This window comes from Dendrobates tinctorius, unplaced genomic scaffold, assembly GCF_039654945.1.
Source record: "Dendrobates tinctorius isolate UK_male_01 unplaced genomic scaffold, ASM3965494v1 ptg000007l, whole genome shotgun sequence".
Taxonomy (NCBI): domain Eukaryota; kingdom Metazoa; phylum Chordata; class Amphibia; order Anura; family Dendrobatidae; genus Dendrobates; species Dendrobates tinctorius.
Window position 1 is genome coordinate 40,915,400 of NW_027361675.1, and position 19,460 is coordinate 40,934,859.

General features: G+C 46.5%; 1 protein-coding gene across 1 annotated transcript in view; it reads right to left on the reverse strand.

Annotated features, from left to right (window-relative positions):
• Nucleotides 1-7,209: 7,209 nt before the first annotated feature.
• STYXL1 (serine/threonine/tyrosine interacting like 1) overlaps nucleotides 7,210-19,460 on the reverse strand; it is a 45,192-nt gene continuing 32,941 nt past the window's right edge. The window contains exon 9 of the mRNA XM_073573833.1: nucleotides 7,210-14,097. Within this exon, the coding sequence (XP_073429934.1) occupies nucleotides 13,966-14,097 (132 nt within the window). The 3' untranslated portion in view covers nucleotides 7,210-13,965. The remainder of the gene's footprint in view (nucleotides 14,098-19,460) is intronic.

Here is a 19,460-nt window from a genome sequence, read left to right on the forward strand (position 1 = left end):
CTCTAGCATGCAGCCTCACATCATCATCATCATCACACAACTGCAGCCTCCCATCATCATTCCAGCCTCCACTGTGCAGCCTCCCATCATGATCATCATCCCAGCCTCCCATCATCATCCCAGCCTCCACTGTGCAGCCTCCCATCATCATCATCATCCGAGCCTCCACCGTTCAGCCTCGAAAACCCGCTAGCGTGCAGCCTCACATCATCATCATCACACAACTGCAGCCTCCCATCATCATCCCGGCCTCCACCGTGCAGCCTCCCATCATGATCATCATCATCCCAGCGTCCACCTTGCAGCCTCCCATCATGATCATCATCATCCCAGCCTCCACCGTGCAGCCTCCAAAACCCTCTAGCGTGCAGCCTCACATCATCATACAACTGCAGCCTCCCATTATCATCCCAGGCTCCACCGTGCAGCCTCCCATCATCATCATCCCAGCCTCCCATCATCATCCTCCGAGCCTCCACCGTGCAGCCTCCCATCATCATCATCCCAGCCCCAACTGCAGCCTCCCATCATCATCATCACCTCCACCACTGTGCAGCCTCCCATCATCATCATCCCGGCCTCCACTGTGCAGCCTCCCATCATCATCATCCCGGCCGCCACTGTGCAGCCTCCCATCATCATCATCATCCCAGCCTCCACCGTGCAGCCTCCCATCATCATCCCAGCCTCCACCATGCAGCCTCCCATCATCATCATTCGAGCCTCCACCGTGCAGCCTCCAAAACCCTCTAGCGTGCAGCCTCACATCATCATGATCACACAACTGCAGCCTCCCATTATCATCCCAGCCTCCCATCATCATCCTCCGAGCCTCCACCGTGCAGCCTCCCATCATCATCATCCCAGCCCCAACTGTGCAGCCTCCCATCATCATCATCATAGCCTCTACTGTGCAGCCTCCCATCATCATCATCCCGGCCTCCACTGTGCAGCCTCCCATCGTCATCATCCCGGCCTCCACTGTGCAGCCTCCCATCATCATCATCCCAGCCTCCACCGTGCAGCCTCCCATCAACATCATCATCCCAGCCTCCACCATGCAGCCTCCCATCATCATCATCCGAGCCTCCACCGTGCAGCCTCCAAAACCCTCTAGCGTGCAGCCTCACATCATCATCACACAACTGCAGCCTCCCATTATCATCCCAGCCTCCACCGTGCAGCCTCCTATCATCATCATCCCAGCCTCCACCGTGCAGCCTCCTGTCATCATCATCATCCCAGCCTCCACCGTGCAGCGTCCCATCAAAATCATCCCTGCCTCCACCGTGCAGCCTCCCATCAAAATCATCCCAGCCTCCACCGTGCAGCCTCCCATCAAAATCATCCCAGCCTCCACCGTGCACAGCCTCCCATCAAAATAATCCCAGCTTCCACCGTGCACAGCCTCCCATCAAAATAATCCCAGCTTCCACCGTGCACAGCCTCCCATCAAAATAATCCCAGCTTCCACCGTGCACAGCCTCCCATCAAAATCATCCCAGCCTCCACCGTGCACAGCCTCCCATCAAAATCATCCCAGCCTCCACCGTGCAGCCTCCCATCAAAATCATCCCAGCCTCCACCGTGCAGCCTCTCATCAAAATCATCCCAGCCTCCACCGTGCAGCCTCTCATCAAAATCATCCCAGCCTCCACCGTGCAGCCTCCCATCAAAATCATCCCAGCCTCCACCGTGCAGCCTCCCATCAAAATCATCCCAGCCTCCACCGTGCAGCCTCCCATCAAAATCATCCCAGCCTCCACCGTGCAGCCTCCCATCAAAATCATCCCACCTCCACCGTGCAGCCTCCCATCAAAATCATCCCAGCCTCCACTGTGCAGCCTCCCATCATCATCATCCCAGCCTCCCATCATCATCATCCGAGCCTCCACCGTGCAGCCTCCCATCAAAATCATCCCAGCCTCCACCGTGCAGCCTCCCATCAAAATCATCCCAGCCTCCACCGTGCAGCCTCCCATCAAAATCATCCCAGCCTCCACCGTGCAGCCTCCCATCAAAATCATCCCACCTCCACCGTGCAGCCTCCCATCAAAATCATCCCAGCCTCCACTGTGCAGCCTCCCATCATCATCATCATCCCAGCCTCCCATCAAAATCATCCCAGCCTCCACCGTGCAGCCTCCCATCAAAATCATCCCACCTCCACCGTGCAGCCTCCCATCAAAATCATCCCAGCCTCCACTGTGCAGCCTCCCATCAAAATCATCCCAGCCTCCACTGTGCAGCCTCCCATCATCATCATCCGAGCCTCCACTGTGCAGCCTCCCATCATCATCATCCCAGCCTCCACTGTGCAGCCTCCCATCATCATCCCAGCCTCCACTGTGCAGCCTCCCATCATCATCATCCCAGCCCCAACTGTGCAGCCTCCCATCATCATCCTCCGAGCCTCCACCGTGCAGCCTCCCATCATCATCCGAGCCTCCACCGTGCAGCTTCCAAAACCCTCTAGCGTGCAGCCTCACATCATCATCATCACACAACTGCATGCCTGCAGGCTACTAACGTGTCTCTGTATCTATGAGGCCTGGGTCTCCGGTGCCTAGATCACTGGTGCCTAGGGTCCATGGAGTGTGGGTCTCTGGTTCCTGGGGGTCTCCGGTGCCTGGGTTGGTGTGTGGGTCTCCGGTGCCTGGGTTGGTGCGTGGCTGCGGCTGCTTCCCTGGCGCGCTGAATAAAGGACACGCCCCTAGACACGCCCCTAACAGTAGATGAATACGCCCGGGAAGTGAAGTCATAACCTGCAAGCAGCCTGTATTCTCTAGCATCTACCCTCCCCCCAGGGGGCCCTCACACTCTCCGGGCTCTGGTCGCTGCAGGATCGTGCACTCAGCCCTGAACTACAGTGTACCAAGCACATTGTACACGGCACATCCGGGGTACGTGGCTCCCTGCTGCCGGCGTCTCCAACTTGTGCCCAGTGAGAGCCCCCTACTGACGCGCCATAGCTGGGCTGTCACAGCTACAGCAGCCCTCGGGGCAGCTGGATCTCATTCCATCCTGTTCGCTCTCACTCGACCGGTCTGTCCTGTTTGTGTGTCCCAGGCAGCCCGTGCTGGCCCCGAAGCCTGACCTCCAGCCCCTCACACTGTCCCCGTGGCCAGCCACCAGCCTGGCCGCCCCATAATGCCCCATCAGCTGCCTAGAGAGCGCTCAGCTTTGGGTTCTGCTCTTTCCCCAACTTTTGGTGCTGTTATGGCCATGGGGGCTGAGGAGACCCCAATGGAGACACTAATGGGATGGGGAAAGGTTACCCCAGAAACTCCGAGGAGGATGAGGCCTCCCCGCCTGGAGGGATGAGTGACCCCGAGCAGGGCGATGACGAGCGACCTGGCATCCAGGTGGATTGTGTTGTATGTGGTGACAAGTCCAGCGGCAAGCGTTATGGGGTCTTCACCTGCGATGGCTGCAAGAGCTGCTTGAAAAGAAGTATCCGTAGAAACCTTAGCTATACGTGCAGGTGAGTGCGACGGTGTCGTTCTATCGCCATAGTTTCCGTGTTTAGGCAATCCTTTCCTACTGAATATGTTTCTCCTTTCCAGAAGGGACGGTGAGGTATGACGGTGTAGACATAGAGTGAACATCGATATCCCACATTAACCATTGCTAGAGCCAGCAGCGGACGATGCAGTGTCGCAGGGGAATGGACTGTGTCAGGGTTAGATGGCGGGTCAGAGTAGGATCTGACAGGTGACAGTAGGGCTTCTATAAGAAGGGGCGGTTATGAGAGCCAATATGTAGAATTAGATGGAAGTTTCTAAAATACTATTTGCTTAAAGGTATTTTACCCACTTATAGAGCGCCATTAATTCCACAGCACTTTACAGACATTATCATTGCTGTCCCCGATGGGGCTCACAATCTAGATTCCCTATATCAGTATGTCTGTGGGAGGAAACCGGAGTACCCGGAGGAAACCCACGCAAACACAGGGAGAACATACAAACTCCCTGCAGATGTTGTCCTTGGTGGGATTCGAACCCAGGAACCCAGCGCTGCAAGGCTGTCCACTGAGCCACCTCGTTGTCTACTGCAGACTGGACTCAAGTTAGTCTGCAGTTAGCTATTAGTTATTAGTTAGCTATTCGATTTTCATGTATGATGAATTATTCATGTACTCAAAATGACCAGTTCTGCATGGGACATCTGCGCCATACAGGGCAGCACGCCCACTGCTGCCTCCTGCCGGGGAATGAGGGCTTTGTGTCAGGACAGGCCCAGTTCTGTGCGAGTCCCTTATCTTGGACTGGTGCAGCTCGGTCCCAGTAGTGTAAGGCCGAGTAGTACCTTGTGTTCCCCAGTTCTGGGCTTTCTGTTTACTCTGAAACTAAATATAACAGCAGTAAAATAGAAATGCTGCAAAATTACATGCGGATGGTCAGCCCCATTTCTTGGCACATCTGAATAATTAAAGGGAATCCGTCAGCAGATTTGGGCTGTGTAATCTGAGGGCAGGATAAGGAAGCGGCTGAGACACTGATTTTAGAGATGTGTCACTAATTAGTCTGTGTGCTACTGTTTTACTAGTCAAGGCCGGGATCACACATGCGAGGAACACGGCCGAGTCTCGCATCTTAGTACTTGGATCAGAGCGTGCGGCCGCAGGTGTAAAAACGCAGGCCAATTCCGCATAAAAAAAACGTGGATTTTGACCTGCGGATTCTGCAAAAATATGCAGATTCTGCACAGATTCCGGTTGTGACACCAAAAACTCAGCAAAACGGGATACCTGCAATTTTTCACTTATATCTTTCTATGGGTGAAAAAAACGCTGAAAGAAGGGTCTCGCTGCAGTTTTCCAAATCGGTCAGGAAAAAAAGCCAATGTGCGGGCATGAGATTTCTGAAATCTCAGAGATTTTGCTGGTCTTGGAAAACACAGCTTAAAATTGCATTCAAAAATTCAATTTATGAACAGCCTAAGGCTATGTGCACACGCTGCGGTTTTTGCTGCGGATCTGCAGCAGTTCTGCATACAGTGTACAGTAGCATGTTATCCTATGGGATTTACATTCTGCTGTGCACACGCTGCGGTTTTGAATCCACAGAAATAAATGATATGTCACTTCTTTCTGTGGATTCCGCTGCGGTTTACCACCTATTCCATTGTCCAGGTGTCAAACCACAGGGGAAAACCGCAGGTCATTTTAGCTGCGGTTTTACCTGTGGATCCGCAGATACAAATCCGCAGCGTGTGCACATAGCCTTAAAGATTATACTTCCACATTTTAGGTTTTTGAAGCCAAAGTGAATATTAGATTTAAAAAAAAAAAAAAAGTCTCATTACAAGTGTTTTTTGTCTTTCACTTTAAAAACTGCATAAAAATAATCTGAATTCTCCATATCTCATAGGATAATTTCCCACCATGAGTTTTTCGTAAATTTTCTCCACTGCGTATTTTCATGCGCAAAAGCAAGCAGTGTATTATAGATCCGGCAAAGTGGATGGGTTTCTATAAATCTCGTATCCACTCTGCAGATCTCTAATTTTCTGCAGCATAAACTGACCTGCGGTCCTTTTTTTGAATTCTGCAACATGTGTCTTGCTGTAAACATTGGCTTATTTTTGGACAATTTCTGTACAGACTTGGATGTGATGCAGAAAATCTTCAGGCACATATGTTTTTATTGGCTGGACAGGACGCGGCGATAATCGATCTTTGAATTCATGACGAGCTATTACGTTCCTTATGCCAGAAATCTTACTCCAGTCCACTCTTCAGATACCCCTGATCATTAGGTGTGCACCACCTAAAGATCAGCAGCGTCTGGCTCCAACACCAGGCTAGATGAATCGGGGCCAGAGTAATTTTGGAATACAGATTGAAAGACTCTTCTTATTCCTTTTGATTGTAAAACCACTTTGCTGTTCATATGTTCAGTGATCTCACCGGTTTTCTTACAGCCTGGAGGGGGTGCAGGTCATTCCTCTGAACAATCTCCTGATGGACATTGCTCCAAACAAGGCAATAACACTTAAAAAAAATTCTTTAAAACCGCTTCATCAAATGAAAAACATCTGAAAAGGAAGCATTTCCTGAAGCGATTTCCACTAGAAATCTGATTTTTGGCCTATCAACTACAAATATCATCTAATAGAGTGTGAGCTATACATTCCCCAACTACTTGTGAAACCCCCTGACTCCCCCATAAAAACCTTTTATATTGCTCCCGCGCTGTATGTAAATATCCTCGGTCCGGTCCGATGGGCATTGGTTCTGGTCCCTCTCTCCACCCCTCCTCGGCGTGCTGTATACATTCCGTTCTGTGAATAGTGTTGATCTGTACAGGTCCCGCTTGTGCGCAGTATGTTTTGCCAAACTGCGAGCACAGCCGAAAAGCATTACTGCGCATGCGCTGGTGAACTATGTCCCGAAACACAGCGAAATAATTCCGGGACATAGTTCACCGGCGCATGCGCCCTAATCCACGCGCAGGAGGCAATTTGAATGCGCACGCGCGGGACCTGTACGGAACATTGCTATTCCCAGATTGGAATGCGTACAGCACGCCGATTTGGGGTGGAGAGATGGACCAGAACCAACGCCCATCGGACCGAGGATATTTATATACAGCGCAGCAGCAATATAAAAGGTTTTTTATGGGGGAGTCAGGGGGTTTCACAAGTAGTTGGGGAATGTATAGCTCACACTCTATTAGATGATATTTTTTGTTGATAGGCCAAAAAACTGGTGACAGATTCCCTTTAAAAAGAAAAAAATCAGTGTGCACGTACCCAAGGGCTCATGCAAACAGCCATATTTTGGGAAGGATCAAGAGTGTGATGATTCAGACAAGTGCACAAACAACATCAAGTTTGCATCCATAAAAAAAAACATTTTTTCACTCATATGCTGTTCATATGTCCATTTTTTTTTCTTAAATCTGTATGACATATGCATAGTATCCATTTTTATACAACATTTAAAAAATAATCACATATTAATGATTGGATCCATAAAAGAACTGATGCCATAATGATGATGGCATCAGTATCTTTTTTTTCTTTAATGCCTTCATGATCTTGGGATTTTCCGTTTTGTTTTTTTTCGTTTTTTCCTCCCCTTCTTACCAGAGACATAATTTTTTTTATGTTTCCATCCATGTGGCCATGTGAGGGCTTGTTTTTTGCGGGACCAGTTGTACTTTTGAACAAAACCATTGATTTTACCATGTCGTGTACTAGAAAATGAGAAACCAAATCCAAGTGCGCTGAAATTGCAAAAAAAAGTGCAATTACACAACTGTTTTTCTTTTTTACCATGTTCACTAAATGCTAAAACTGACCTGCCAATATGATTCTCCAGGTCATTGAGTTTGTAGATACCAGTTTGTTGGCGCCGTGCAGACGATTTTTTTGATATCATTTTACAGTAGTTACGATGTTTTGATTGCCTTTTATTGCAGTGTTGTGGATACCAAAACCCCCCCCCCGTAATTCTGGTGTTTTGATCTTTTTTCTCATTACGCCATTTATTAATTCTTTTTATATTTTGATGGCTCGGGCATTTCTGAAAGCAATGTGTATTTATTTATTTTTTTTTTATTTTGAATGGGGCAAAAAGGGGGGTGGAATTGAACTTTTATATTTTTTTAGTTTAATATTAAAAAAAATTTTTTTTTATACTTTTTCCCTGCTTCAATGAAGCTGCGATTGTCTGATCACTTGTGCTACACAGAGTAGTGGGACTTCAGTCCTGCTCTGTGTAGCAGAATTGATCATCTGCTATGAATGCTAGCAACCACAAGGATCTCCTGTAACACCGTGTTGTCATGCCAACCCATCAGCGCCTCATGATCATGTGACAGGGGCGTCAATGGGCGGCGCTAATGACGCGCTTCCGTCGGCTCATGTTAAATGACGCTGCCAGAGATTGACAGCAGCATTTAACATGTTGACAGCTGGGGGTGCATCATGATTCCGCCCATGGCTGTTAGGGGCACATGACAGCTGATCAGTTCAGCTCTCATGTGTCTGAAAACGTGGGCTCCGTGCCGGAGCCGGCATCAAAGAGGGGGAGGCGACCTATGACGTACCTATACGGCACAGGTCGAGAAAGGTATAAAGTGAATCTGTCACCAGGTTTTTGCTATCCCATCTGAGAGTAAAGTAATGTTTGGGAGGGGAAGGACCCTTTAGATTGTGGATCTTACAGGCCTATATCATTAGTAAATGTAGATTATAAAATTTTTACAAAAATTCTGGCCAAGAGAGTAAATTCAGTTATATTAGATCTTGTACACCCTGATCAGACAGGTTTTATGCTGGGTAAGAGCACTTCCATAAATATCAGACGTGTCCAGTCAGTGGTCCAATATAGCTCTCTGGTACCGGATAATGAATGGGCATTGGCATCGTTGGATGCGGCCAAGGCCTTTGACTCGCTTGAATGGCCTTTTCTCCGTGCATGTTTGCAGAGATACGGATTTGGTGATAGATTCCAAAAATGGGTCAGTGTTTTATACATGAAGCCCAAGGCCCGGGTCATCGTAAATAGCTCCATATCTGAATCATTTTCACTGCATAGGGGAACTCGTCAGGGGTGTCCCCTTTCCCCGGCCCTTTTTGCTCTTGCTATTGAGGCACTGGCAATTCGTATAAGATCCTCCCCTGACATTGCTGGTGTGGAAGTAGCAGGTCGGACAGATACCATAGGCCTCTATGCTGACGATATGGTGGTATTTATGGACAAAGCAGAGAAGACCCTAACAAGAGTGATCACTACCATAAATAAATTTAGTAAATATTCTGGCCTATACATAAATTGGGAGAAATCTGCTTTGATGCCTCTTTCCCATGCTCCAATGCCACGACTTGAGACTCTCTCCTTATTACCCATTGTAACTAGTTTTAAATATTTGGGGGTTTATATCTCTAAGGGTAGTCAATTTGATCTACAACTCAATATACAACCATTGCTGGAGATGGTCAAAGGTAAATTCGCGATTTGGGGTAAACTTCTACTGTCTGTAGCCGGACGTATTAATTTAATTAAGATGAAATTACTCCCCAAGCTTAGCTACTTTCTTCAACATAGTGCGGTGGTGGTACCCAAATCCTTTTTCGCTAATCTAAATTCCCACATCACATCCTTTATTTGGGGGAAAGCCAGGCCTAAACTTAACCACTTTACAAAGGCCCAAGAGGGGAGGGGGGGCAGCATTACCCTATTTCTTTTTATATTATCTAGCTGGACATGCCAAGGCCATAAGCACATGGATGCCTGGAGGTCATCTTCCGAATTCTGAGAGTCATCTTGTTAATGCTGCAGGGACTAGTTGCCCACTGGGTTTTTTAGAAATGAGGAAGACAAATGTCTCGGGACTGTTACCTCTGCTTCGTCTGGCAAGATCGATATGGAGACAGATTAAGGGGGTGGTTAGATTTGGGGATATTATAGCTGAAATGCCTCTGTGGAATAATGACTACCTCCCGGTGCTACGTGAACATCCATCCGCCGAATTCTGGGTTCAGTACAGTGTCTCTGCGATAGGTGATCTATACGATCGTGGAACTTTGGTGTCCTTTGAGCAATTACAGGTTAATCGCAATGTTCCAAGATCCCAGTTTTTCCGTTATTTGCAACTAAGATCAGCCATTCAAGCGCACGTGAGATGTATGGGTATAGATAATGCCATCTTGTCTCTACCCCTGATAGGGATTCTCAAATCTCAGGGCCCTCAGGGTCTCGTCTCCTCTCTATATACATATCTGTTGTCAGTGGGGACAGAATGTGCCCTAGATTCCGTTAAGAAGAAATGGGAAAGGCTCATCCCGGATGTACAGGGTGAGGAATGGGAAGAAATCCTGGAGACGCCAATATGGGTATCTCCGTCTGCCAACAACAGGATGATACAGTTATATATTATTAATCAGTCATATTTGACTCCGGCTCGACTCTTTAAGATGGGCCGATACCCGTCATCGGAATGTTTGAGATGTCATTCAATAGATGCAGACTTTATTCATATGATCTGGTGCTGTCCTGTTGTTGTGCAATACTGGAGGGAGGTGATGTTATTATTAACATCCTTGGTATAGACCCCTGTTCCCCTTGAGCCACTGATCTGTGTGTTTGGAGTGTGGGATGAGGAGACGTGGGGTCATTATGTTGGGATTTTTCTACGGGAAACACTGTTCATGGCACGGAAGATACTAGCATTACGGTGGATGGGGAATTCACCTCCTTCTCTTGGGTCCTGGCTCACTCTGGTAAATTCGATTATCCCATATGACGTACGCTGTATCAGAATAGAGGGTGCCCGGGTAAATTTAAAAAGATTTGGGAGAGGTGGAACTCCTCTCACTTCACTTTGCAGAACGGAGATGTAGCACAGTAAACTGATCATTATATAGAAGTAGGCTGCGGGATAGTTTATGTTTTGGTAGATGTAGGTAGGGTTTAGAAGCCAGGCAGGTTTTATTACTGGTACATTAACACAACACTACTGTGATTCAATTGATATTATGTTTGCTTTATCTACACACAATTGATGTACTTATTTTGCCACGCGTCTTCATGCTGTCTGGACATATGTATGTTTTGTATCAAGCTTAACACCTTGTACTATATGTGTGTGTTGTAAAACTGCCTGTGGTTTAATAAACGAATTTAAAAAAAAAAAAGTAATGTTTGGGCATAGACCCTGATTCCAGTGTCCCTTACTGGGCTGCTTGTTTTTTCATAAATCTCTATTAAATCTACTTCAGATCTAGCAGTTCTCTGAATGTTCATCCCTGTATAACCCAACCCAAAACACTGATTGACAGCTTTGTGTACACTGTGCTGTTACCACGGCTGGTCGGGCGAGGATAATCTCCAGGAGTGGACCCTCTGGATCATGGCACCGAGGGGCCCCGGTCACGCTTCCAGGTGGAGCCGACCCCTATACAGGGATCGTTAGGAGCAGGCCCAGGGGTTCGGGTTCCACGATAGCTGGTACCGAGAGGGGCGGCTCAGAATGGACTGGAGTAGGAGCACAAGACTGTAGGAGATAGGACCAGAGTGGGGTTGCGGGACTGGCGTATAGACAGCAGGACGGAGCAGGATAACTGGAGACAGGACCGGAGTGGGACTGGAGCCTAGACAGCAGGACGGAGCAGGAACACGGGAGGCAGGACTGGGGTAGGACTGCAGGGCTGGAGCTTAGATAGCAGGACGGAGCAGGAACACGGGAGGCAGGACTGGAGTAGGACTGCAGGGCTGGAGAATAGATAGCAGGACGGAGCAGGACTGGAGTAGGACTGCAGGGCTGGAGAATAGATAGCAGGACGGAGCAGGAACACGGGAGGCAGGACTGGAGTAGGACTGCAGGGCTGGAGCATAGATAGCAGGAACACGGGAGGCAGGACTGGCGCATAAATAGCAGGACGAAGCAGGAACACGGGAGGTAGGACTGGAGTAGGACTGCAGGGCTGGAGCATAGCAGGACGGAGCAGGAACACGGGAGGCAGGACTGGAGTAGGACTGCAGGGCTGGAGCATAGATAGCAGGACGGAGCAGGAACACGGGAGGCAGGACTGGAGTAGGACTGCAAGGCTGGAGCATAGATAGCAGGACGGAGCAGGAACACGGGAGGCAGGACTGGCGCATAGATAGCAGGACGAAGCAGGAACACGGGAGGTAGGACTGGAGTAGGACTGCAGGGCTGGAGAATAGATAGGAGGACGAAACAGGAACACGGGAGTACAGGACTGTGAGACTGTGGCAGGAACCACGGAGTACAGGACTGTGAGACTGTGGCAGGAACCACGGAGTACAGGACTGTGAGACTGCGGCAGGAACACGAGGAAGCAGGACCTAGTGTGCTAGCAAACACAACGATCAGGCACCTCCCTCAAAGGAGGATGGCCTGATATGCCCCTGTCTGAACTGCCATTGGGCCAGTGGTGCTTCCGGGTCAGGGCATTGCCGGAGCATAAGTGACAGGAGGGAGGCACGGCCTATGGCGCATGCACATTGCATGCAGAGACGCCGTCGGCCGCGGACCTGTCAGAAGGGACCACCGTAGATGGCGGAGGGCTGCGGCGCGGGAGCGGAGGCCGGGTGAGTTTTCTATGGCGGCGTGACGTGCATAGGCAGAAAGCTGCCAATTAGTGTTGGAGGCAGGGTTATACAGAGCACATGAATAAGGAGGACTACATGGCAGCAAGTTTATTAGTCCTCTAGTGATAATCTCCTGCTGTAATGAAACTGTAATTTTATTAAAGCTACAGAAACAGCCCAGAAAGTGACATCTGTGGAATCAGGGTCTCTGTCCCTACATCATGCTGATCTCAAATTAGATGGCATAACCTGATGACAGCTTCCATTGAGTTTAATAGGGAAGTCTGATCCAAAATAGGACAGGACTGGTCACATGATCCTCCATAACTAGCCATTTTGACTATGGGAAAGCTGGAAAGTGGAAGATGCCACTAACAAGCAGACGGCGATGCAGGATACAAAGAAGCTGTAATACTTATATACTGGATCGGTATGTACCACAAAATCAAAACCCCAACTTTTGTTTAACCCCTTAATGTCCAATGATGGACGCAGTCTGTCATCAGACATCTCCCCTGCTTTGAGGTGGGCTCCGGCGCTGAGCCCGCATCAAAGTCGGGACATGTCAGCTGTTATGAACAGCTGACATGTGCCCGCAATAGGCGCGAGCGGAATCGCCATCCGCCCGCGCCTATTACTAGTTAAATCCCGCTGTCAAACGCTGACAGCGGGCATTTAAATAGCATTTCCGGCCGCCGGGCCGGAAATGACATCATCGCCGACCCCGTCACGTGATCGGGGGTCAGCGTCATGTTGCCTGGACAACCAGAGGTCTCTATGAGACCTCTATGGTTGTTCCAGGCATATGGCTTTCAGCGCCGCCCGGTGGTTGGCGCTGAAAGCACAGCAGTAAATCTGCTACATATGGGCGATCTGCTCATCACCTATATGTAGCAGAGCCGATCGGGTTGCGCATGCTTCTAGCCTCCTATGGAGGCTATTGAAGCATGCCAAAAGTAAAAAAAAAACTAAAAGTTCAAATCACCCCCCTTTCGCCCCAATCAATATAAAACCGTAAAAAAGAAATCCCACATACACATATTAGGTATCGCAGTGTTCAGAATCGCCTGATCTATCAATAAAAAAAGCATTAACCCGATCGCTAAACGGCGTAGCGAGAAAAAAATTCAAAACGCCAGAATTACGTTTTTTTGGTCTCCAAGACATTGCATTAAAATGCAATAACGGGCGATCAAAAGAACGTATCTGCACAAAAGTGGTATCATTAAAAACGTTAGCCCGGCACGGAAAAAATAAGCCCTCACCCGACCCCAGATCATGAAAAATGGAGACGCTACGGGTCTCGGAAAATTGCGCAAATTTTTTTTTTTTTCCGCAAACTTTGGAATTTTTGTTTCACCACTTAGATAAAAGAGAGCATAGACATGTTTGGTGTCTATGAACTCGTAATGACATGGAGAATCATAATGGCAGGTCAGATTTAGCATCTAGTGAAGCTAGCAAAAAAGCCAAGCAAAAAACAAGTGTGGGATTGCACTTTTTTTTTGCAATTTTACCGCACTTGGAATTTTTTTCCCGTTTTCGAGTACACGACATGGTAAAACCAATGGTGTCATTTAAAAGTACAACTCGTCCCGCAAAAAATAAGCCCTCACATGGCCATATAGACGGAAAAATAAAAAAAGTTATGGCTCTGGAAAGAAGGGGAGGGAAAAATGAAAATGCAAAACCAAAAATACCCCTGGTCGTTAAGGGGTTAAATAAAAAAGTGGCCAACCCCTTTAAGAATTCAAAAACAAACATTGCTTTACGTTCCATCCCATTTATACACTGGCCTTCATTCCTGTCACACAATGTATGTGCATCACCATGTAAACTGTACATTGGCACCATAGATCTTTTGGAGAATAGCAATTCCTGCGACAACTGAACAGTTAGAACTTGGGATCGGACACGTCCGTAAGCTGCCGTCCTAGAGTGATCTTCTCCCATTCGGACAGCTGCTGGACAAATCCTCTGTTTGGCCTCATATTTGTTTTGCACTTAAGAACGTGATTCCAAGCTTCCTGGAAAAAACAACAAGACGCCATATTAGATGAAAGTGCGGGTCGTTTTCTGTTCTCTATCATTGGAGGCATCAGCTGAATCTATACAAATGCATGAACAAATACATAATTCACTACTGGAAACCGGTTAGGCGAGGTTCATACTAGGGTTTGTATTTCTTATGGTATAGGAATGTGGGGTATGCTCCCGAGAAGGTATCAGAAACATCTTCCCTCAACAACATACTAAAAATTCAAACTGTCTCTAATAAACTACTGTAATCATTAAATGCATTTACAGGTTTATAAATACTACTGTTAAGTGTACTGCCCTTTCCTTTTCCCTTCCTCATATTTCCCAATGTATTGTTCCCTTAAGCGTGTATATCGACTTATACATACTAAATCTGACCTTATTCCTTTACCTTTTACCATTTACCATGTAACATTGTTATGATAAAAATGTTAATAAAATTATTTGAAAAAGGAATGTGGGGTATGTTTATTTTCCATTACTGTGGCCATCATTGTACTGGAAATGCGTACCATGCTGCAGGTCCTGAAACGGCACTGCCTGGAGGAAATTGGGATGTATGGGGAAGAAGAAAACTTTATACCTGGAAGTAAGCTGCTCAAGATTAAAATCGGTGTAGGATGCCTGCCTCAAAGCGGTGTTTATATGTAAGGGGTTACAAAAGATGATGTGTTCCCCCAACCCTTTAAGTACTGTGTATTGTTTAATGTCATATGTGACAAGTGTATGTATTAATGCTGCTTTAATATGTATATATAATGTTTAGTGTAATGTTATAATTTTGATGCATGATGTATATAATAGGGATAGTGCAGTGTACAGTTTGGCCACTAGATGGGGGTACAGAGTCTTTAGTCTAGTCACCCTGTAAATAGTTAACATAGGAGGGGTTAGCTGGGGAGTAAGGTAGCAGGAGTTCCTGTTTTAGTCCAGTCAGGGGGCGAGAATCCCACAGTGCTCAGGTGGGCAATATGCCTAAGCTGCCCAACACCCCGTAACATTGAAGGAAGGGCCCAGCCATCCAGAGACAGTGTGCCAACTACTGAAGTGACAGCTGAGGTGAGAGGAGATTTAGTTCCTCAGAAGCAGGAGACAGAGTTTCCCAGTAAAGAAGACTGCAGTACAGGACACGGCAGAGCAGACGGGCGGATCACTCAGTATGTGGAGATTGCTAGCATGGGTGGACTCCCTTTGTGCCGGTGCAAAACGGATGAGGGACCCCTTGTATACTGCAAGCCTACACAACGAGGATGGCGGGAAAATGAACAGTGCGGTACGACCTGATCTCAAGCCATGTGATAGGGAGAGAGGAGGAGGGAAAGATATAGTATCGTGTAACAAGGAAACTTATGTAGATGATGGAATGTATCTGGATGTGCTGCGAAGATCTGAAAGTAAAGTTTTGCATTTTGAGTTTTACCTGGACTGTGTCTCTGTTCATTCGCAAGAAGCCAAAGTTGACCCCATGGAAAGAGGGTGAACCTCAGCAGCGCCAGGATTGAAGAGGCAAACTACAAGAGCAGTGTAGTGTGTCTGTGAAGGGAGGCCAGGGTTCAGGTGCCCCGGTGTCCTCGGCCATGACTATGGCCCTGGCCAACCTTTACATATACGTACGCATGTGTATACATCTGCATATTGTGAATGCTGCAGAAAACAGGAGTGAATGGCAGCATTCACTCAAGTGTGTCAGTTTCTACATCATAGTTTGGTCAGAGTGTCAGTTTCTACATCATAGTTTGGTCAGAGTGTCAGTTTCTACATCAGAGTTTGGTCAGAATGTCAGTTTCTACATCAGAGTTTGGTCAGTGTGTCAGTTTCTACATCAGTGTTTGGTCAGAGTGTCAGTTTCTACATCAGTGTTTGGTCAGAGTGTCAGTTTTTGCCATCAGTGTTTGGTCAGAGTGTCAGTTTCTACATCATAGTTTGGTCAGAGTGTTAGTTTCTACATCAGAGTTTGGTCAGAATGTCAGTTTCTACATCAGAGTTTGGTCAGTGTGTCAGTTTCTACATCAGTGTTTGGTCAGTGTGTCAGTTTCTACATCAGTGTTTGGTCAGAGTGTCAGTTTTTGCCATCAGTGTTTGGTCAGAGTGTCAGTTTCTACATCATAGTTTGGTCAGAGTGTCACTTTCTACATCATAGTTTGGTCAGAGTGTCAGTTTCTACATCATAGTTTGGTCAGAGTGTCAGTTTCTACATCATAGTTTGGTCAGAGTGTCAGTTTCTACATCAGAGTTTGGTCAGAGTGTCAGTTTCTACATCAGAGTTTGGTCAGAGTGTCAGTTTCTACATCAGAGTTTGGTCAGAGTGTCAGTTTCTACATCAGAGTTTGGTCAGAGTGTCAGTTTCTACATCAGTGTTTGGTCAGAGTGTCAGTTTCTACATCAGTGTTTGGTCAGAGTGTCAGTTTTTGCCATCATAGTTTGGTCAGAGTGTCAGTTTCTACATCATAGTTTGGTCAGAGTGTCAGTTTCTACATCATAGTTTGGTCAGAGTGTCAGTTTCTACATCATAGTTTGGTCAGAGTGTCAGTTTCTACATCATAGTTTGGTCAGAGTGTCAGTTTCTACATCAGTGTTTGGTCAGTGTGTCAGTTTCTACATCAGAGTTTGTTCAGAGTGTCAGTTTCTACATCAGAGTTTGGTCAGAGAGTCAGTTTCTACATCAGAGTTTGGTCAGAGTGTCAGTTTCTACATCAGAGTTTGGTCAGTGTCAGTTTCTACTTCAGAGTTTGGTCAGTGTGTCAGTTTCTACATCAGAGTTTGGTCAGAGTGTCAGTTTCTACATCAGAGTTTGGTCAGAGTGTCAGTTTCTACATCAGAGTTTGGTCAGAGTGTCAGTTTCTACATCAGAGTTTGGTCAGAGTGTCAGTTTCTACATCAGAGTTTGGTCAGAGTGTCAGTTTCTACTTCAGAGTTTGGTCAGTGTGTCAGTTTCTACATCAGAGTTTGGTCAGAGTGTCAGTTTCTACATCATAGTTTGGTCAGAGTGTCAGTTTCTACATCAGTGTTTGGTCAGTGTGTCAGTTTCTACATCAGTGTTTGGTCAGAGTGTCAGTTTTTGCCATCATAGTTTGGTCAGAGTGTCAGTTTCTACATCATAGTTTGGTCAGAGTGTCAGTTTCTACATCATAGTTTGGTCAGAGTGTCAGTTTCTACATCATAGTTTGGTCAGAGTGTCAGTTTCTACATCATAGTTTGGTCAGAGTGTCAGTTTCTACATCATAGTTTGGTCAGAGTGTCAGTTTCTACATCAGTGTTTGGTCAGTGTGTCAGTTTCTACATCAGAGTTTGTTCAGAGTGTCAGTTTCTACATCAGAGTTTGGTCAGAGAGTCAGTTTCTACATCAGAGTTTGGTCAGAGTGTCAGTTTCTACATCAGAGTTTGGTCAGTGTCAGTTTCTACTTCAGAGTTTGGTCAGTGTGTCAGTTTCTACATCAGAGTTTGGTCAGAGTGTCAGTTTCTACATCAGAGTTTGGTCAGAGTGTCAGTTTCTACATCAGAGTTTGGTCAGAGTGTCAGTTTCTACTTCAGAGTTTGGTCAGTGTGTCAGTTTCAACATCAGAGTTTGGTCAGAGTGTCAGTTTCTACATCATAGTTTGGTCAGAGTGTCAGTTTCTACATCAGTGTTTGGTCAGTGTGTCAGTTTCTACATCAGTGTTTGGTCAGAGTGTCAGTTTTTGCCATCATAGTTTGGTCAGAGTGTCAGTTTCTACATCATAGTTTGGTCAGAGTGTCAGTTTCTACATCAGAGTTTGGTCAGAGTGTCAGTTTCTACATCATAGTTTGGTCAGAGTGTCAGTTTCTACATCATAGTTTGGTCAGAGTGTCAGTTTCTACATCATAGTTTGGTCAGTGTGTCAGTTTCAACATCAGAGTTTGGTCAGAGTGTCAGTTTCTACATCATAGTTTGGTCAGAGTGTCAGTTTCTACATCATAGTTTGGTCAGAGTGTCAGTTTCTACATCATAGTTTGGTCAGAGTGTCAGTTTCTACATCATAGTTTGGTCAGAGTGTCAGTTTCTACATCATAGTTTGGTCAGAGTGTCAGTTTCTACATCATAGTTTGGTCAGAGTGTCAGTTTCTACATCATAGTTTGGTCAGAGTGTCAGTTTCTACATCAGAGTTTGGTCAGAGTGTCAGTTTCTACATCAGAGTTTGGTCAGAGTGTCAGTTTCTACATCATAGTTTGGTCAGAGTGTCAGTTTCTACATCATAGTTTGGTCAGAGTGTCAGTTTCTACATCATAGTTTGGTCAGAGTGTCAGTTTCTACATCAGAGTTTGGTCAGAGTGTCAGTTTCTACATCAGAGTTTGGTCAGAGTGTCAGTTTCTACATCAGAGTTTGGTCAGAGTGTCAGTTTCTACATCAGAGTTTGGTCAGAGTGTCAGTTTCTACATCAGAGTTTGGTCAGAGTGTCAGTTTCTACATCAGAGTTTGGTCAGAGTGTCAGTTTCTACATCAGAGTTTGGTCAGAGTGTCAGTTTCTACATCAGAGTTTGGTCAGAGTGTCAGTTTCTACATCAGAGTTTGGTCAGAGTGTCAGTTTCTACATCAGTGTTTGGTCAGTGTGTCAGTTTCTACATCAGTGTTTGGTCAGAGTGTCAGTTTTTGCCATCATAGTTTGGTCAGAGTGTCAGTTTCTACATCAGAGTTTGGTCAGAGTGTCAGTTTCTACATCAGAGTTTGGTCAGAGTGTCAGTTTCTACATCAGAGTTTGGTCAGAGTGTCAGTTTCTACATCAGAGTTTGGTCAGAGTGTCAGTTTCTACATCAGAGTTTGGTCAGAGTGTCAGTTTCTACATCATATTTTGGTCAGAGTGTCAGTTTCTACATCAGAGTTTGGTCAGAGTGTCAGTTTCTACATCAGAGTTTGGTCAGAGTGTCAGTTTCTACATCATAGTTTGGTCAGAGTGTCAGTTTCTACATCATAGTTTGGTCAGAGTGTCAGTTTCTACATCAGAGTTTGGTCAGAGTGTCAGTTTCTACATCAGAGTTTGGTCAGAGTGTCAGTTTCTACATCAGAGTTTGGTCAGAGTGTCAGTTTCTACATCAGAGTTTGGTCAGAGTGTCAGTTTCTACATCAGAGTTTGGTCAGTGTGTCAGTTTCTACATCAGTGTTTGGTCAGAGTGTCAGTCTCTACATCAGTGTTTGGTCAGTGTGTCAGTTTCTACATCAGAGATTGGCTAGAGTGTCAGTTTCTACATCAGTGTTTGGTCAGTGTGTCAGTTTCTACATCAGAGTTTGGTCAGAGTGTCAGTTCCTACATCAGTGTTTGGTCAGTGTGTCAGTTCCTACATCAGTGTTTGGTCAGTGTGTAAGTTCCTACATCAGTGTTTGGTCAGTGTGTAAG